Below are 20,162 nucleotides of genomic sequence, written 5' to 3'. Positions count from 1 at the left end.
AAAAAGACAAAGAAATGAAATATGCAAAACCATAGATTTCAGTAGAGAAATGATTCTCAGTTTAAGGATACTTTGGATGTACCTGGACCACAGCTGAGATCACCATTGGTAAATCAAACAGAGGAAGCCTCAAAATATTAAACAAAGACAGAGATGTGAACACTTTAGTGGCTGTTAAAATGTTGCCTTCGTCCAGTAAGAAATAGACCCCAAATGTTGCCAGGGACACCTTAAAAATAGAGATATGTTATTATCTTCAATTATTCAATTATGAGTTAGAGACTCAAAATTAGGAAAGAAAATTTTAATAACCTTTATTGTTGCTGTTTACCAAAATTCAGTACAATTCAGTACTACTGCAGAAAGTTATGAAATCAATGTTTAGTACAGATCATACAATTGTGTATCTTAGATAACGACATCCTGTGAACATGTGGTCTAGCTTCCTTCTTTGACATATCGTATTTTCACTAGAGCAATTATTCCCATTTAAAACGTATAGTAGTTCATCTTTTTTCAAAGTGGAGAAGTTTTATGTAAATTTTTGCCAGTAATGTGTGCATACCTTCTGTCTCATATTCAATAATTATACTTCCTCTGTGTCTTAGTATTAACTAAGGAAGGCATAAATAAATCACGACTGATAAGATTTATATTTACTCGCGTTAAGTTTCATTTAGAAAAGGCAGAAAAGTTCATTTATGCATGAGAATGTATTGACTATTTATCATGTACACAGGACTGTCTTAAACAAATGTTTCTTGGACATTTCTACTAAAGTATTCCAAATGTAAATATTGCTTTTACTTTCATAATACCCATATGTCTGTTTGAATAAAAAATAATAGTATTTTAAATTAACAACAGGGGAAACATATAGAATGTTCCCTGACCCCATCACCACTGAGAGTGGTAACTTTGGTTAAAATTGATGCTTCAGGTATATGTAGTTTTCTTATCCTTTGGCTTTCAGCTGCTGCTTCATATTTTAAGTCAATTTATACTCTTTAAATAGCATGAGATTCCCAATATTTGTATGAAGTGACAGAAGAAGAATGACCTCAGTTCATATCAATTCACCTACAAATACTAATTCTATAACTTTGAGGATGTTTCCAAACTATCAATATTTCCATTTCCTTTTGTGAAATGAGAAAAGTAATGCCTTATTATTTCAAGAATGAAATAAAGCAATGCATATAACTTGTCTGGTAAACAGTAGAAACACTCAATAAATGTTTAGATAACTTCCCTTCCCAACTCTATGTAGTGTGACTTTGGGTCTTGCTTAAAAGGGATTAATCATGAAAATCAAAAAACTTTAGAGCTGATATGGAACTCTGAAATACAGGTTATATTTTTTAAGAATGAGGATGGCATATGTTCAATCCATAAGAAATTTACAAAGATGTAAAATCTTATTATATATAAAAAATACAGACCAATGAGAATGCACGAAAAAATTTTTCCCCTTCTTTAAAACTTTCATTCTCTTATCTCCATAGGTTAATGACTGCATACTTTTTAATTTAAATTCAGATAAAGAAGATTTCACTTTGGACACCTTAATTCCAGGTAATTTGAAGGTGAATCCACAAATCAAATTTGAAAATCAAAACAAGAAATAATACACACACTCACAAAGAATGGAACGCAAGTTAAAGTCAGCATAGAAAATACAGCAAGATACCCAGCTGATTCTTGAACTTCCAATTCCTGTTCTCGAATTTCAATAATCTTCTTTTTATAGGAGGGTTCCCATGCATAAAGTTTAAGGATCTGTGAAGAAGTCAGACAATGACTATTTGACAATCAATATCATAGAAGGAATAAAAGCATGCACACATACAAATACACACACTATAACACATACACACACTCACATAATTGTGTAGGTAAGAAAAACAGATGTTACCTATAAAGTAAAGAAAATTTCTCCTGTTTTCAACTGAGTCAAAACACTTCCTTGAATTGTGTTTTTTTGGGGTGGGTCGGGGGAGGAAATCACCATTTCCCCAGGCTTATGTCTCTCTTACCCACCAGTAGCTTATTCTTGAGCCAGATTTTGGCAACATCCCAGTTCCTGGCATGAGCTCCATAGCAGTTTCTATCTAGCTTAATCCTGTCAATTTTCCTTCTGGTCCAACTCTCAGTTCTGTTCTCTTCCCATTTCTAAATATCTAAGCTTCTCTCCTTGGTCTCCTAATTTCTTGAAAACTGATGTCTTGGGACTTCAAGCCATTTTCTGAAAGGTTACTGGTGTTCTGAGATTGTAAACTATTTTCTGAGATGGAAAACATGCAGAAGCAGAATCATACAATGGCTCACCACATATGTTTTAGAGTGAGATAGACCTACATTCAAATTCCAGCTCTATCTCTTTGTGATGATTAATTTTATGTGTTAATTTGGCTACGTTATGTTGCCCAGTTCTTTGATTAAACACCAGTCTAGATGTTGCTGTGAAGGTAATTTTTAGATCTGATTACCATTTAAATCATCAGACTTTAAATAAAGCAGATTACCCTCCATTAAATGGGTTGGCCTCATCCAATCAGTTGAAGACATTAAGAGAAAAAACTGAGGCTCCCTGAGAAGGAAGGAATTCTGCCTCCAGACTCAAGATGGCAACATCAACTCCTGCTGGAATTTCCAGGCTGCTCAACAGATTTCACACTTGCCAGCCCCCATAATCATAAGCCAATTCCTTAAAATAAATCTTTATCTATCTATCTATCTATCTATCTATCATCTATCTATCTGTCTATCTATCTATCTATCTATCTATCTATCTATCTATATGTCTATCTGTCCTATTACTCCTGGTTCTCTGGAGATCCCTAATAATCTCTCATCAGATCTGTGAACTTAGACATGACCCTTACCTGCTCAGATACTTTGTTTCCTTATTTGTAAAATGAAAATGAGAAATCTTTTTCTTGAAGTTTATAAGAGGAAACAGATATAAAGTGATAGGCACAGTGCATGACACATAGAAAATGTTCAATAAATGCTAATATATTATCATTATCAAATAGAGGCTCTATGACACCTGTTTTCAGACTCCAAGGATGCAAACTGCTCACACCTTTAAACTATACTAATTGATTGCCACTTGGACCTCTACCAATATTCTAGTGTATTTACTACTGGGACTGCTATTTTAAATCTTGAACTTTGCTTAGATCTTGAGGAAATTTTCTTTTATTTTATCTACACTGTCCTAGTCCTACTGATAATACAAATTTCCTTTTATGAATATCAATACTTAAAACCTATGAACATACATCACTCTACTTTCTAATGGATGCAGGAGCTCTCAATTAACCCACCAAGAGGTGCAAGATGCATCTGGATCATATACTTTGGGGATGTGTGACCTTATTGAATAATCTGAGTTAAATTTCAGAGTTAGTTACTGCCATTCTAAAGTTCAGATGATTAAATGGATAACAGCCTCCTTTCAAGGTATCTTCAATCTAACAATGTCTTTCACTTCAGTAATTTATATTTTTGTAAAAATTCTACACAGCACAATACAGTATATCATTTATTGATTCTAAGGTGAATCAATGGGTACATATAATGGGTTTATTCTGTGTATATAATGATAGATGCACCAGACAGAGGGAATGTCCTATGCATCTTTAAATGTTAGAAGGAGGGCTTCCCTGGTGACGCAGTGGTTGAGAGTCCGCCTGCCGATGCAGGGGACACGGGTTCATGTCCCGGTCCGGGAAGATCCCACATGCCGCGGAGCAGCTGGGCCTGTGAGCCATGGCTGCTGAGCCTGTGTGTCAGGAGCCTGTGGAGCCTGTGCTCCGCAACGGGAGAGGCCATAACGGTGAGAGGCCACAACGGTGAGAGGCCCGCGTACCGCAAAATAAATAAATAAATAAAATAAATGTTAGAAGGAAATTCCATGTGAACTCTGCAAATTTTGTGCTTTAGAAAAATCTGGTAAGCTATAATCCAAGTGCAATAGGATTTGAAATTATATACAGGTCTCCAATTTACAATGATTCAATTTAGGATTTTTCAGCTCTAGGATGGTGCAAAAGCAATGCTCATTCAATGGAAACTGCACCTCCAATTTCGGATTTTGATCTTTTCCCGGGTTAGTAATATGTGGTATACTACTCTGTCATGACGCTGGGCAGCCACACAGTCCAGAGAGTAAACAACCAATACACTTGCAACCATTCTGTAACCATACTACCATTCTGTTTTTCACTTTCAGTACAGTATTCAATAAATTAATGAACTTTTCAACACCTTATTATAAAATAGGCTCTGTGTTAGATGATTTTGCCCAACTGTAGTCTAATGTAAGTGATCTGAGCATATTTAGGCTAGGCTAAGCTATGATATTCAGTATGTCAGGTGTATTAAATGCATTTTCGACTTAAGGATATTTTCAGCTTATGATGGGTTTATCAGGATATAGCTCCATTGTAAATTCAAGAAGATCTCTATTCAAAAGTTCAAAAGGTTTCACTCATTTTATCACAGAGAAAATGTTAGTGGTGTGGCATGGGGGTAGCTTTTCTAGGAAACAAATAATCTGTAACACACCTTTCATAGAATAGCATTTGTATGATCATTTCTATTCTGAGTAAAAGAACCCCATATAAATCTGCCTTCTCATCACTTACCCTGTCTGTATAAATCTGCCTTCACACTGATGACAATGATATTGTCACTCTGCCCTGCTTCATCCCATCACTTCTACCCTTGAAACAAGTAATATTTTGTATCTTTTGGGATGTTTGTGTTTAGTTGTTGGTTGAGAATCAAAAAAAAAAAAAAGCCTGCATTTTATTTGGCTTTATTTAAATGTTATTTCAACAATAAGAATTCCTATACATCTGAAATCTAAAATACTCCCTCAAAAATTATACTTATATCATTACTTTGATATTGAGAATGCAATGAGTTATTGTTTAACTCATTGCTATATTCTAAATAGTTAAATTAAAGGTATGCTCTTTTTATATTACCTTAATTCCATGTAAGATTTCATTGAGCAGTTTTATCTGTTTGTCTTTGTTCTTCGTTTGGCTTTTCTAGGTAAGGAAAAGAAAATGAAAGTATATTTGACGAGAGTTGCTAATACTTTAATTGACATGACCATAGCTATTTTTAAAAATACAATGTATTTCCTCTATTTTGTATAATATTTTATATAAAACCATCTTATAATGTTCATGCAATATTATTCTGTTGATAATGTTAGAAAATAGTTATAAATAGACATTATAAACTTGAAAGTAGCCAGCAGTAGGATAAAAACAAGGTGTACATTTTCCAAAAGAGTAGAAAATATAATAGTTATTTAGAGTGGAATGATAAAATAATATCCATAGTCTATTAAAATGGGATAAAATTCCCCAAACTCTATCAATTATATATATATATATATAAATAAAGGTTTCTATATTTTAAGTGTACTATCTTGAGTGTTATTAGTACTTTGGAAATTAGAGTGATTAAAATGTATATTTTCAAATACTGTTTTTTTGGCAAACATTATATAAGTATTATACATTTATTCAAATGCTTAATATTTATATTATTTTATACTTATTATTGTTTAGGTATTGCTTCTTAAGGGTTTCCTCCAATAATACTGTCACAATTATTTTATATATAATAATAAGTATTTGTATATCTAACAAAGTACACATTTACAAGTTAATATCCTTAATATTGTTTGTATGATTAAAGCATATTTTCTGTTTGGAATATTTGTATATAATATTGGAGTCTCTTTGGATGTCTTAGGGCTCTAGATTAAGGTCCTAAAAATGTAAGTCCAGGGCTTCCCTGGTGGCGCAGTGGTTGGGAGTCCGCCTGCCAATGCAGGGGACACGGGTTCGTGCCCCGGTCCGGGAAGATCCCACGTGCCGCGGAGCGGCTGGGCCCGTGAGCCATGGCTGCTGAGCCTGCGCGTCCGGAGCCTGTGCCCCGCAACGCGAGAGGCCAAAGCAGTGAGAGGCCCGTGTACCTCAAAAAAAAAAAAAAAAAAAAGTAAGTCCATTCCTAAAAATTTGACTTACAATCATTTAAAATCAGAATATTTTTTAAAAATTAGTTTAAAAGAATTCACTGAAAAACCTGTTATTCTAAATACTAGTGTGTTTAGTAATTCGTAATTATTTTATAATCATATGTTATTTTCTATTTCTCATCTTTAAAGCCTAATCTTTTTGGTAATTACTTGAAAACTTCAGAAAAATATAAAAGAAGGCATAAATTTTCAGCACCTAAATGTATTAAAGTAATAAGTACTATTGAACACATGTAACTTGAGGCAATCATATTCTTACCTTCAGCTTTTTCATTCTATTTGCAACTAAAGTATTCATTGGGATAACAAACACAAGGACTGCTACCCCTGCTAACACTGCTGGACCCAGCTCTTGCCAAAGGAATGATACGGCCATCAGGATTTGAAAAGGACCTGACCAAAGGAGATTGATGTTTGCGGTCAAGTCCATGAGCTGCTGGGCATCTGCTGACATCAAGTTAATAATTTCCCCAGTGGAAAACTTTTTTCTAGAAACATTAGATAAAAGCAGGGCCTGGAAAAAGAGAAGCAAAATACTCAGAGTTCTGTAGATCATGAGGGATCTTTACAGTCAAACAATGGTAACTTTTAACTAAAAATAAAAATTTGTAATATATTTAGACAAATATGCATGATTACTTATGCATCAGATCATATAATATCAAGAGCTATGTTTTTAGATGAAGAAAAAACAATTATTGATCAAATTACATAGTTTTAAAATTTACTATGTATTGGTAGAGAGTAACAGTTGGATTCCCAAGCAAATACATTCACCAAGGACCCTTTACAATTTGTGGAATTGAAAAACTGCAAAAGAAATCAATTCTAGATTTCTAGCACTGAGTTCCTCTCTATTTACTGGCGTATAATGCTAAACCATCTAACTTTTATCAATACAAAGTACACAAGTGAATCAATGAATATCTAATGAATGCTAATTTTTCAATGATGCAGTCCTAAATCTTAAAGAGATTATAATCTAATTGTGCAGTCCACTCCCCTCCTACACAAAGGTCCTACACACAGGCTGATTATAACAATAGGTAAGAAGGGCCATGGGGATTCAGAGAGATAAGAGTATTGAAAAGGCTTCATGGACAAGTTGGAAATACATGTTTTCTTTTCTTCCAAAGCCTAATTCTCACTTTCCCTCTGTGTATGTTATTTAATATTATATTGAATTCAATATCCTTAAGGTTAATTACTGGTATCTTCTTACTAAGGTTGATATTAGAAATTCATTTATTTAATTTCCCACTCATTTAAAATTCCCAGTGAAAAGCATAAATAACTGTAAAAATAGTGGAAATTTATATTTAAACTGGAAAAGAGGCAAAAGTCCATTCATATGACAAAAGTTCTAAAGAATTTCCATCACATTGATTTAAAGAGAGACAGGATTGAGAGCTGGATCTAACAAAAGTAAATGGTATACAGGAGGCACTCAAGATCTATTTATTCAATAAATGACTAATACAAAGCCAGAGGAAAAGCCCATCTGGAAAAAAAGTAGGCAGGGCCTTCAGTGGAACACTTCTAACATTCCCTAGCTTAAAGCCGAGGGGCTCAGTGCGTGTGGGAGGTCATGGGGCTGCTGGAGGAGATGCACAAAACTGGGAGTTTCACAGAGTGTCAGGATCCCCCTAAGCCCTATGGCTACTGCAGTGTTGAATCCTTTACATTTCTGCTACTGACTTCTAAGGGGCACAGTGGTGTTGATGATAAAACAGAATAAACACTGCTCCCATAAGAGGAAAAAAGGAAAAAATACTAATCACAACAATAGTTAGGCTTCTATCCACGCCTCCTCCAAATGTAGCTTTGTAAACTCCCTTAATAAGTTATTGACCATTTAAAGTGGCCAAGTAAAACAATGGAAATCCAAGAAGAGTTATTCTCATTTCATTAAGACTATAGCATTTTTTAAGAGAGATCCATTGATCTCTAATAGCACCCACCCCCAACTTACTATTATAAACAAATATAAACTCTTTTCTCCCACTTTTCTAGAAGGAAAAGATAAACCACAGTTAGTATTTATGAAAATACTAAAAGACTGAGTAATTCAAAATCATCAAATTATCCAAGGAACCAAATAAATACCCTCCTTTTGGAAAACACACAAAGCACAACTGTCACCCGCAAAACCCATTAACAATTCTAGTGGGAGGGAGGGAGACGCAAGAGGGAAGAGATATGGGGACATATGTATATGTATAACTGATTCACTTTGTTATAAAGCAGAAACTAACACACCATTGTAAAAAAAAAAAACAATTCTAAGGGGACTGGGTAATACAATAAAGTCTAACCTTTTTTTTTTCCCTTTCCCTGGGTGTTTAGTCTAGTCTCACTTGCTCCCAGGGGACAGTGTGCAGAGGCCTCGCACCCAGCCCTTCAGACCAGAGTTCCTGCTGAGAAAGGAAACGGCCGAGCCTACACCGATGCTCGGTGTCGGGGTGCAGTAGCCACGCATGACACTTAATCCAAGATGGCAGCAGCGGGCCGCGAGCAGAGATGTTGGGCCTGGCACCTTGATCAGGAGCCTGAGCAGCACAGCTGCAACCACCCAGCAAGAACCCCGCCCCCTCCCCTCCCCTCCCCGCCAGCCTGTCGGGAGAGCCCAGTGCTGTAGAGCAGCGGTCCCCAAGGACTGGTTTCCTGGAAGAAAATTCTTCCACGGACTGGGGGTCCGGGGTGGAGGGGGATTGTGGACCCCTGCTCTAGAGCGAGCTCCCGTCTCTCCGTTATCTGATCAGAGAATAAAGCTTTCCTTTGCTCCTAACCCAATCTTGGTGGGCTCGAAGGACACTGAACAGAAGGACCCTTGTTGGGGACCCACTCAGGAGGATCTGTAACACAACTATGTGACTCGTCACTTTTTGAAACTTCATTCATTTCATTGACTGAATTATGCTCTAAGAAGACCCAGATAAACCAGATATGGCTTCCAACCTCAAAAACCCTTTTTATGGACTGGAAATATCTTTTTATCACTGAGCTCAATTCACTAATGGTTCATTTCATCTTATGATGATGAAATTTGTTTTACAATTTCACATTCTCCCTCGTGTATTTGTTCCTTTCTGGACTCATTGCCACGGCCCTGGTTCATATCTTTATTTCCTGAACTATTTTTCCTGACCATCCTAGCTGTAAGTCATAGACATCATATAATTTAGAACTTGCTGGGCCCTAAACACTTCTATCCCAGTGATTCTCAAACAGTGGTTGCCATACTTCTAATGAGTCATGGTGTTCGTAAAGGTGGATCCTCATAAATCTATGAGAATTCATTTCTTTTCAGTTCCTTTGGATGCAAAATAAGTATGCCAGGATTTTCTTTCTCTCTCCTCCTTCTGATCACACTTAAGTATATCTATTTTAAAGAATGGAAACAGAATTTTATCAGTTTTCTTTATATTATATACTTCCCACAATTAAGGAAAGAATAAACCTTTAAGCCACAAATGTAGACAGTCTAGACACGGTTATTCAACTTAAATTTAATTGAAATTAAAAATCTACCTCCTTACTCTTACTAGCCACGTTTCAGTTTCAAGGGTTCAATAGCCATATATGACTAGTGGCTACGATACTGGGCAATGTGGATATAGAATATTTTAAAAAATCACAGAAACTCCTATTGGATGGTATTTGATGGAAGAATGCCCTCAGACTGCCCACATTAAGCCCAGGACTACCTGATGCTGCTTTTGAACCATATCTTGTTTCTTAGCCCTCAAGAATTCCCATGGAGGGCTTCCCTGGTGGCGCAGTGGTGGAGAGTCCGCCTGCCGATGCAGGGGACCCGGGTTCGCGCCCCGGTCCGGGAGGATCCCACATGCCGCGGAGCGGCTGGGCCCATTAGCCATGGCCGCTCAGCCTGCGCGTCCGGAGCCTGTGCTCCGCAACGGGAGAGGCCACAACAGTGAAAGGCCTGCCTAACGCAAAAAAAAAAAAAAAAAAAAAAAAAAAAAAAGAATTCCCATGGAGCCTGCAACGGAGAGATAAGGGGTAACAAAACCTGAGTTTTAAGACCCAAAGACTCGTGCAGTGATCAAGTGGAAGGAGGCCTGTGTTCTTCCCCACAAACCTTAAAAAATGATGTTCCCTGAACTTTACTCCAAAGTAGCAGCAGTCATGTGGATGGATACAGAACAAGAGCTTTCAAACACCTCCCTTCCTCACCAAGAAAAAGGTGTGAGACCAGCTTTAACCCAGTGTAACAAATCCCTGGTGAAGGAGGGCCAGTGTCAGATGAACATGGGTCATCTGGTGCCACTATGAGAGCCATTTAGGATCTTGAAGTTATCTAAATATGACAAAAATCAGAATCCTAAAATCTGTGTAGGAGAAGGGAAATTTAGCAACCCCAGTTGGTCCCCCTGGAAAGCAGATATAGGATAAGAGACTCAGAAGGAAGACTGCCTTATATTTGTGCCACTGCATGGGCTGTCCCAGAGCATCCTAGCACTACAGGTCACTACTAATATCTTCCGCTGTTTGTCTGATGGAGTTAGAATTAAATCTTAATCCCTACTGCAGGATCCACTGAACCAGCTTGATTGCTGTATTCCTTTGATCCTTGAGTGCCCTTTGTTATTAAACATTCTCTAAGGACCCATACAGTCTCACTCTTGTAGACTCTGTTCCCTCTTACATTATCTCCAGGGTCTTTTTGCCCTTATGATGGACTCACCCATAGCACTTGATTTTCCTTTTTATTTCGGACAGTTTGCTCCAATTTCTACCGCTATCTACTCTTTTATGCTTGTAAATGCACCCCAATCCTATACCTAAACTCCAATGCTTAAATCAATGAATGAAGTCCTGTTCCATATAGACCATATATCGAAAACAAATGTTAGCATTTAAACTGATTCCTAGACTCTTTGATCAATCTTTTCTCCATATTTGGATTCTGTAAATTCTCAGAATTTACAGCCGTTAAAATTACAACTGGGGCAGCCTCTCTGACCCTGTATCTGGGCTACGTTATACAGAGCTAGCTCTACTTCAAGTTCAGTATTTCCTGGCTCAGTTGAGCTTGGGTCATTCCAGAGTCTCTAAAATCACTCTATGCCTCCATTTTGGCCTAATATGGCCAAATCGTCTGTAACACTTCATGCCCAGGTCAACCCAAATTATATTTCCTTCCACTTACACAAATCCTACAGCTTTCCGAAAGACTATTTCAAGTCTCCTTTCTATGTGAAACCTTCCTTAACTGCCTACACACATTGTAGATTTCCTGCTTATCTGATCTCTTATAATATCTGCATTTAGTTCCACACATTTATTATGTATGTTAATAGTTCTCTCCAGTTTCTTGAAGGCAATGGCTCATTTATTCACTTACTCAGTCTTCCAACTTTTATAAAAATGTGTAAAAGCCACTCTCTTAGATGATAAAGGTACAACAGGTTAAAAAGTTCCTATTCCAAATCTGAAGAGCCCACAATTTAAAGAGGAGTACAGACTAAGAAGGCAAAATACTCCTGTTGATTTAATAACTCCGTGATAACTACGGGAGGAAGGAAACTCTTTAATTGTTTATAACTATCATGTAAATAAAAGGCTCTGAAAGGTAAAGAGGTGGTATTTAAAATTGTATTTTCAAGAAAGGACAAATTAAACTTTAGGGTCATGCTAGGTATAAGGATCAGCTAGGTTTTGGGGTGGGTGGGAGAGGGCTTGGACTCAAAGAGAAATAGGTAATGACTGTAGAGAGAAGGATGGCTTTGTTGCATGAAAAGACAGAGTGAGCAGAGCAAGTAAAAGGTACTATGTAGATGGAACATGATCATGGAAAGGAATTTTATTGATACATAAATATAGACAACCATAAAACATTCAATTCCATTCATCTTCTGAGGAGGAGTTAAGTGATGTAACAGTGGACACAGAATATCATTTAATTTCATGGATTAGAGTTGACTAGAAATTTCAGGGACTATAGACGGAGGACCCTATAAAGAAATTAATGCAACCAATATTGATGAGTCAAAGTTCTTTCATAGCAAAATAAATGTATATTCAAAGGACACACTAGAACTTTTTAACATACACTTCTATTTTTCCAGATCCCTTATTTGAAAGCACATAAGGATACGGTTCATTTAGAAATTGGGAATTTCTTCAATCTTTTACCTTCTTGTAGATCAGTCCAATTACAGCTGTCTTAATTTTTGCTGAAGTGAGCATGTTAAAACGTTGGTACTGCTGAAGGATCAGGGTTTGCAAGAAGACTACGACAAAAAGTGCCAAAGCATAACCATAGCCACTCCAGCCAAAATCTGGGCGGTGTTCACAGAAAATGATCATTTGCCTGAATGTCATATGCAAATTGAGAAAAGAGAAGAAATGTTAAACATCTGAAGTAATAAAATGCTTATGTGAATTAAGTGCTGTCAAAATGTTACACACACACACACACACACACACACACACACGTACATACTCTTGCCTGTTCTTCTTTTACTTGCCCAATTTGGCATCCTTTCCCCCTTTATTTTTACTCAAGCATATATAATAAATAGAATCAACAATTATTATTGCAGGCTTGTGGGTAGAAGGATATTTTCTAGTTTTCATATGGCAATCTCATCAAATAATTAAATGTTCTGGTCTAACTTCATCATGAAAATTGAGACACAGAGACATTTAAAAGGTCTTTTTTTTTTTGCTGAAATCATGCATTTTGTTAAATATAGGGAAACATGACAATTAGAACTTAAGTAGACAATCTCTTAGCATGGCAAAAAGACACTGTTTCTTTAAAGGCCTGAATTATAGCTCCCCTTTTATTACTTTTATGCATATCCAATTTCCCTCTCCTCTACCTTTACTTATTTCCTCTTAAGTTTGGTGACAACATGGTCATCGTGATTAAGGTCAATGCTGGGTACACCTAGACAATAGGGATGGTTCTAATTATCTAAGCTTCGATCTACTTTATTAACAGCTTGGACAGTTAATAGATGTATACTTAAATGCAATTCATGTTGCCCGAATTGCTTTATAAACCAAGTACTTCAGAAATTATCTTTATTAAGATTGTACCTTCGAATCAAATATAATACCAGTGCCTCTAAAAATCCTACTATAAAACTCTAGTCACTGAAAATCACTATTTGAAGTGACCACAACCCACATAAACATTATACAACAGCAGGTTCTGTATTTTTAGTTGATGTCTATCAGATGCTATCCATTGGGACTCCAAATTATTTTTACAAAAGCAACTTACTAAATAACTTCTTGGTCTCAGAATTAAATTTCCTGAACGAGAAGCACTATTCTTCTTACTGTAGATACATCTATCAATAGACTGTTTCCTGTTTCATAAAATCAAACAACTAAATGACTATCACCAGGTACTATATTAATATGGAACTACTAAAAATATTTCCAGGAAATACTGTAAATAATCTGTGATCAAGGCATGGTAAAGACCGTAAATCTATATTCATGATATCAGATATAAATACTCATTTTTTGGTTTGACTGACATTAGAATAAAATCCCAATAAATGGGAAAAAAGAGTAAGCACCATGATCAACAAGAAACAAATTTCTTCTACTAGTAAATTAATGAAAGTATTATTTTGATATATTTATTATACATGAGACATGATCATATAAATTCATAAAATTCTGATGACTCAATTCTTCCCCAGTATGGGAATTGTAAGCTTATTCAGCTACTCTAGAATGAGTGCTTCTTGGAAAAGCATAGCTTTGGATAAATACATTTACTCAGTAATCCATTCAGGAATTGTATTTCGTTCTATGTGTCAGGCTCTGTGCTAGGAGCTAAGGACACAAAAATTGAATAAGTTCCTGGAGGAACGTACAGTCTACTCAGGGAGAAAGACATGTCAACTGACTCATTTCAATGCAATGTTGAAATTTCTGTTTTGCAGGTGTGATCAAGCTAGTATGTTATAAAAAGTGTGTGACAAAATTAGGGAGACAATTCTCTACCCCACAGCCAAGGACTTAACAATTCTTTAGTACCCCACAGACTGCAGATTTGGGAAGAATACAGAGACACTGAATTGCTATCGTCTATAACTATTTTCAGAAAGAGTGACCACAGTGAGATTCTCTAATGAGTTTCTTGAGCAGTAGTCAGTCATTGGCAAATGGAAATCAGAACATGACTAAGAATGGCTGGGGATCACTTGCTACTCCTCTCATTTTGAATTTGAACCTAATTCCCCTCCCTTTGGATCTGAGCTGAATTAAGGAATTGCTTGACTAAAATAATATGGCCCAAGTGACATCCTGGGATTTCCAAGTCTAGGTCGTAAAACGACTTGCCTAAACTTCTTGGAATGTTTACTCTGGGAACATCCAGCTGCTATGCAAGAAGATCAACTAACCAGAGACCTCAGTGCTTAAGCTAACCATTCAGAGAAGCTGTGGAGAGAGAGAAAAAGAGGGAAAGAGAGATGACCATTTCCAGCCATCCTAGCCCAGGCATCAGGCATATAAGTTTAGAAGCCATCTTCACATTCTGGTACCAGCAGATGCAGAAAAGAATCAAGGTATCACTCAGCCAACAGCTAGGTCCAAGTTCCCAGATGTATGTCTCTATTGGAGCTGCTACAACTATCTCAACTCTTCAAGCTACTCAGTGAATTCCCCAGTCATTGTGGAGCAGAGAAAAACAATCTCTGTCTGAAGCCCTGGTCCACAAAATCATGCACATAATAAAATCATGGTTGTTTTATACCACTTAGTTTTGAAGTGGCTAATTTTGCAGCAATAGATCACCAGAACAGGGCAGGAGAGAAGATGCTGGCCAATGCATCTCTGATAGATGGACTTCTGGTCATAGGTGAATGGTAATTACTCAGTGGTAACTACTTAAAAATAACTGGAATATTCAGAGGTGAGGGGCAGAGGCAGGGGGAATGAGACACCTGTTATCTTGTCTGTGGGAGGAGGGGACAGTTAATCCAGGAGACATTTGGCTTATATGTCTATAGACAAGGGAACCAAATAGAGACTCTGGGGTAAAAACAACAGAAACAGTTTTCTGACAGCAATAAATCAGCTTCTGCCCTTGGATTCCTTAACACCATTCTCTTTCGGTTCTCCTCTCTCTGTTCCAGCCACTCCTTCTCACTATCTTTTGATGGATTTCCCTGTCTTCACCACCTCTACACACTGAAAAAGCTTGTGATTTTTTGTGTGGACATCTTTACTTCCCTTCACTGTAACTAAGGTGAGCTCATCCAGAACATAGCTTGATATACCTAGTCTAATTTGGAACAGTTCCCACATTTATCACTCTAGCCTATATCTTTCCTAACTCCAAACTTATGTAGACGATTGCTCATTCAAACTTTTTACCTAAATGTCTGTCAGGGATCCCCAAGACCACTCCCTCGTTAAATGATTCATTAGAACAACTTTTAGGACTCAACATATAGTCATATCCACGAGTATTAATTATTATGGTGAAAGGATGCAAAACAAAATTAACAAAGAGAAAAGGTGAATGGGGTGAAGTCTAGGGGAAAACAGGTACAAGCTTCAAAAAGTCCTCTCTCAGTAGAGTCACAGAGAACTCTCTTAATTCTCCCAGCAGCTAGTTGTGGCAAATATGTGAAATGTTGTCCACCAGGGAAGCCCTTTAAAGACTCAGCGTCCAGGGCACCCTCTTCCTAACACACGCCCAAATTCCAGACTCTCGGAAGGAAAGCAGGTATTCAGCATGGACCATGTTGACTGTATAAACAGTCTGGAGATACTGAACCACTCCTATCAGTTAAGGTGGTGGGAACCCTCCTGAAGTTCAAGTTCCAACTGCCAGCCAAAGGCCAGCCCTATAAACAGGCCTTCCAAAGGACAGCAGTCAGGTCTGCTATTTTAATTCTTTTCTGCAGAATGGCTAATACATATTTCACATTTAGCAAATTCCACTCCCTACTTGACTCTTTCCTGAGCCTTCCATACCTTCCATAAACGGTAACTCATTTACCTTGTGATTTAACAGAAACTCGGAAGCCATCCTTGACTCCTTTCTTCCTCTCTCAACGTACGTTCAATCTATCAGTGCATTATGTTGACTCTACCTTTAAAATAAAGCGAGAAGCTGACCACGTATCACCTTCATTGCTACAACCTAGTTGAAGCCATCATTGACTTTTGCCTGGATTATCTTAGCTGTTCCTTCTTCCACTCTTGCTCTACTTTATTCTCTGTGCAGCAGCTAGAGTGATTCCTGTAAAACTGAAGTCTAATCATATCATTCTACGCTCAAAATCTCTCAAAGGTTTCCCTTCTAATATATCACGTTCCATAAGGCCCTTCAAAATCTTTTCCAGCCCCCAAATCTTTCTGACCTCAGTCTTATCACTTTCCTTTTCTGACCTCTCAGCTTCCCTGCTCCAGCCTCACTTGCCTTCTAAGGGTCCTCAAAGACACCAAGCACGCTGCTACCTCATGGCTTTAGCCATGCAATAGATATGGTCTCGGCTTCCTCCCTAACTTCCTTCAGAACTTTGTTCAAATTTCACCTTATAACAAATGTCCTCCCTAATCACCTCACAGAAAAAAACAACTTCCAGTTCCCCAGACTGGTATTCTCTACCCTATTGCCTTGCTGCACTTTGCTTTCCTTAGCACTGATTATTTCTTAATACAATTTATATTTATTCATTTGTTTAGTATTTATCTCTCCCTTCTAAGTGTCATCGGAGCAGGGACTTTTTGGTTTTTGCTCTATCCCCATGGTCTACTTAGAACAGTTTGGCATGTAGTAGGTGCTTAATAAATATTGGATAAATATGTGCCTGAATATTATTTGGGATCCAGGCAACTCGGGATTAACTCTATTTTCATGAATTAAATTGTTCTTAAAAACTCCAACTTGAAAACTTATTCAAAACAAAAAATATAACTATTAGTTCATTAAAAAAAAGTTTCCTTGTGTTTCCTTCATACGACAGGCAGAGGTAAGGAAATGTCCCCTTGAAAAAGGTAGCCTATAGTCAAGGACTCGATTTTAATGTCTGCCTGTGAATCCTTGCATATAGATACTATAGAAATATTATAGAAATTCTTTAATTTTTTTCTCTCTATGTGTACACATAAACACATACATATATATTTATATATATTTATATATTATTACCTTGGCTGATAAATTTCAATTCCCAAAAGTCCACAGCTAAGAAAAATAGAGGTATGTGTCCTTTCATTTTCTAAACATATACTCAAGCCAGATTTCCTAGATTTGAATTGTAACTCTGGCATTTTCTAGCTGTATGGTCTTAGGCAAAGTACTAGAAATTCTTTGTTTCTGCATTGTGATAGTGGGTACAATACTACTTCCTACATCATAGGATTGTTGTAAAGATTAAATAAGATAATTAATATAAAGCTTTTTAGAACAGTGCTTAGTACATGGTAGGTTTCAGTAATTACTCACTATAGTATCATAATTCACATTCATATCACAGGCAAACGTAATAGACTGCCTGTATTCTAAATAAAATTTGTAATTGGGACCTATCTCACTCTTTTTTAGTGAATGATTTGCTTATCATTTTCCTGTGGGAAGAAGAAAAAACAAGACTTCAACTTACTTCATTATGAGTGGGCTAGTGAAGGACAGAACATCAGCAAACACTTTGAATAAAGCAACTTGAATCAGGACAAACTTAAAGGTGTTCCACAATGCACGGAGCAGAGATGGTTTCCTGGTATGTGCCTCTTTATGAAAAGATGACTACATAATTAAAGAAAATAAAAACAATGTGAAAAGGGAACAGAACTAATATATAAAATATATATAAACTAACCATAAAATTAGTATTGCACTCCAAAGATAGTAAAGCAACAACAAAAAAATAAATTCAGCTAAACTTGAAAATATGGCCCATATCATTGGTATGGTATGTCTCCAAACCACATGGCATTATTTATACCACGTGGCATAAGTGCAAAAATATTTTATTTTATCCCTTTTGTGAGTTTTGAAACTGTTTAAATAATACAGTTTTTATCTTCAAATTATATTTTCTTTTTGAGAAGTCTAAAGACTATATATATATTCATATGTGTGTGTGTGTGTGTGTGTGTGTGTATCATGCTACATGTGGAGAACCTATCCCTGCCCCACAAGCTTTGGCCTTGGCCACTATATGATTTACTTTGACCAACAGACATGATTCTCTGAGATATGCAGACCATCTTTGCCATGATGGATGAGGAAAGATATTGGTGAGATGCCAAAAATTATATACATATCAACACATTTGCTCCTGAGCTTTGAAGGGAAGAGATGCTTAATAATTTGATGACAGAAATTAGCTGCAATAACAACCAATTGTACTTATAGAAATGGCTTGTTATTTCACATATTTAAGGTATTTTCTATATCGATACCTCATATTTCGAACAAGCTTTATTAGTTTTTTCATTAAGTACTAACAATTTAATAATTAATTACCTTTACTTTTTGCCTCTCTTGATTCTTTAGAACTTCCTTCCTCCATTGTTTTTCAAACATGGGACACACAATATAGGAGGAATCACTTTCATTTAGTTCGAAAAGATCCTCTCTTTCCAAAGGTTTTTTATAGCCTAAAATAATTATTCTAAAAATGAAAGAGCAAGGTAAACAATTCAGCAAAATCAATAATGAAGTTAAAACTAATTTTGCACACATTAGCTTGACTTCTTGATTTATAAATTATTTTATTGATCAGGTTGGAATGACTAGAGAGTGTGTTTGAAAAATCATACAACTCTATCCTGGAGTTCAATAATGTATAATAATCCTTTGTAGCTTTTAACAGGGCTGTTTAGATATCCAATTATTCAGTGAAACACTAACTTCATTTACTCATCTCAGACTGGAGACACCCACCTACCCTACCTCCCTTACTGAAATTTAAATAGCTAACTTTCACAGTAAGGTATTCATGCCAAAACCCATATTTGCTTTTTAGGCTTGTATCAGAAGAGAAATGGATCCATCCTCTGCTGGGACTATATATACCCTTTGACACTTGACTTTACAGAATGTCCAAGTGGAGTAGCTGTATCTGCCCCACAAACTTAGGCCTTGGCCATATGACTTACTTTGATCCACAGCATATGAGTCAATATCACAGAGCCATTTTGGAGCTGATGCCTTAAGAAGTACGGCAAGATACTGCCAGCCTCTCAGTACTTCCACGTTCCTCCATTCAAAAAGCTTGCCCCAGAGTACATGGTGAGTCATTATGCAAAAACAATGGGTCTAAGCTGAGATTTTCCCAGGCAAACAAAGGTGCATGGTCTAGTTATACCACGAACGTTATTGTGGCAGACAATGATTTGCATTTACCTTACACCCATCCCTTCTGCCTCAACTCTTCCTACAAACTGGAATTTGATATTTATTCATTTGAAAATCTCTTGAACTCAGAGTAAGTGCTTATTCCAGCCACAGAGTTATGATCTATGATTGGCCTAAATCAGTCCTGGTAATCTCATTACTTTTTTGCTTAGCATTAAATAATATAACTCAGTTACGGCTAAGGAAATCTAAACAAAAGTCTACTGAGGAGAACTTTCTTTTTCAAAAGAAAACACAAAACAGGGAGTTCCCTGGTGGCCTAGTGGTTAGGAGTCCACACTCTCACTGCCGTGACCCGGGTTCAATCCCTGGTGGGGGAACTGAGATCCCGCAAGCCGGGCCGCATGGCCCAAAAAAAAAAAAAAGACACAAAACTTCACAAGGAGAAAATGCTTGCCTTCCTTTTCCTGCACCTTCCTCCTTCCTCCCTGTACTGAAGACATAATGGTCTGAGATGGAGAAGCCATCTTTGCCACCATGGGTGAAAAGCCGAATACTAGAAATGGAGGGTGGAAAGATAGAAAAAGCCTGGGTCCTTGATAACATTTCTGAGGTAGTTCACCAGCCTATTCCCTGCTGGTGAACTACCCAATAACATAAGAAAATAAATACATATCTATTTAAGCTATTATTATTTGACTATTCTGTTACCTGAAGCCAAACACACTGCTAAGTAATATAGTTCAGATATACTCAGTTTTGAGCTTGATGACATGACTGATT

General features: G+C 36.8%; 1 protein-coding gene across 1 annotated transcript in view; it reads right to left on the bottom strand.

Moving 5' to 3' along the window:
- Positions 1 to 20,162, bottom strand: part of LOC307187199 (multidrug resistance-associated protein 1-like) — a gene marked incomplete at its 3' end in the record, with an annotated part of 76,641 nt that overhangs the window by 45,485 nt on the left and 10,994 nt on the right. Inside the window, exons 3-9 of the mRNA XM_079923001.1 lie at positions 18,546 to 18,693; positions 17,680 to 17,822; positions 12,227 to 12,404; positions 6,330 to 6,584; positions 5,001 to 5,066; positions 1,642 to 1,779; positions 83 to 229 (exon numbers count right to left, since the gene is read on the bottom strand). Of these exons, the coding sequence (XP_079779127.1) occupies positions 83 to 229; positions 1,642 to 1,779; positions 5,001 to 5,066; positions 6,330 to 6,584; positions 12,227 to 12,404; positions 17,680 to 17,822; positions 18,546 to 18,693 (1,075 nt within the window). The remainder of the gene's footprint in view (positions 1 to 82; positions 230 to 1,641; positions 1,780 to 5,000; positions 5,067 to 6,329; positions 6,585 to 12,226; positions 12,405 to 17,679; positions 17,823 to 18,545; positions 18,694 to 20,162) is intronic.

This window comes from Stenella coeruleoalba, assembly GCF_951394435.1.
Source record: "Stenella coeruleoalba genome assembly, chromosome: 5".
NCBI lineage: Eukaryota > Metazoa > Chordata > Mammalia > Artiodactyla > Delphinidae > Stenella > Stenella coeruleoalba.
The sequence above is the reverse complement of the archived record's forward strand: the minus strand, read 5'-3'. Positions and strand labels throughout refer to the sequence as shown.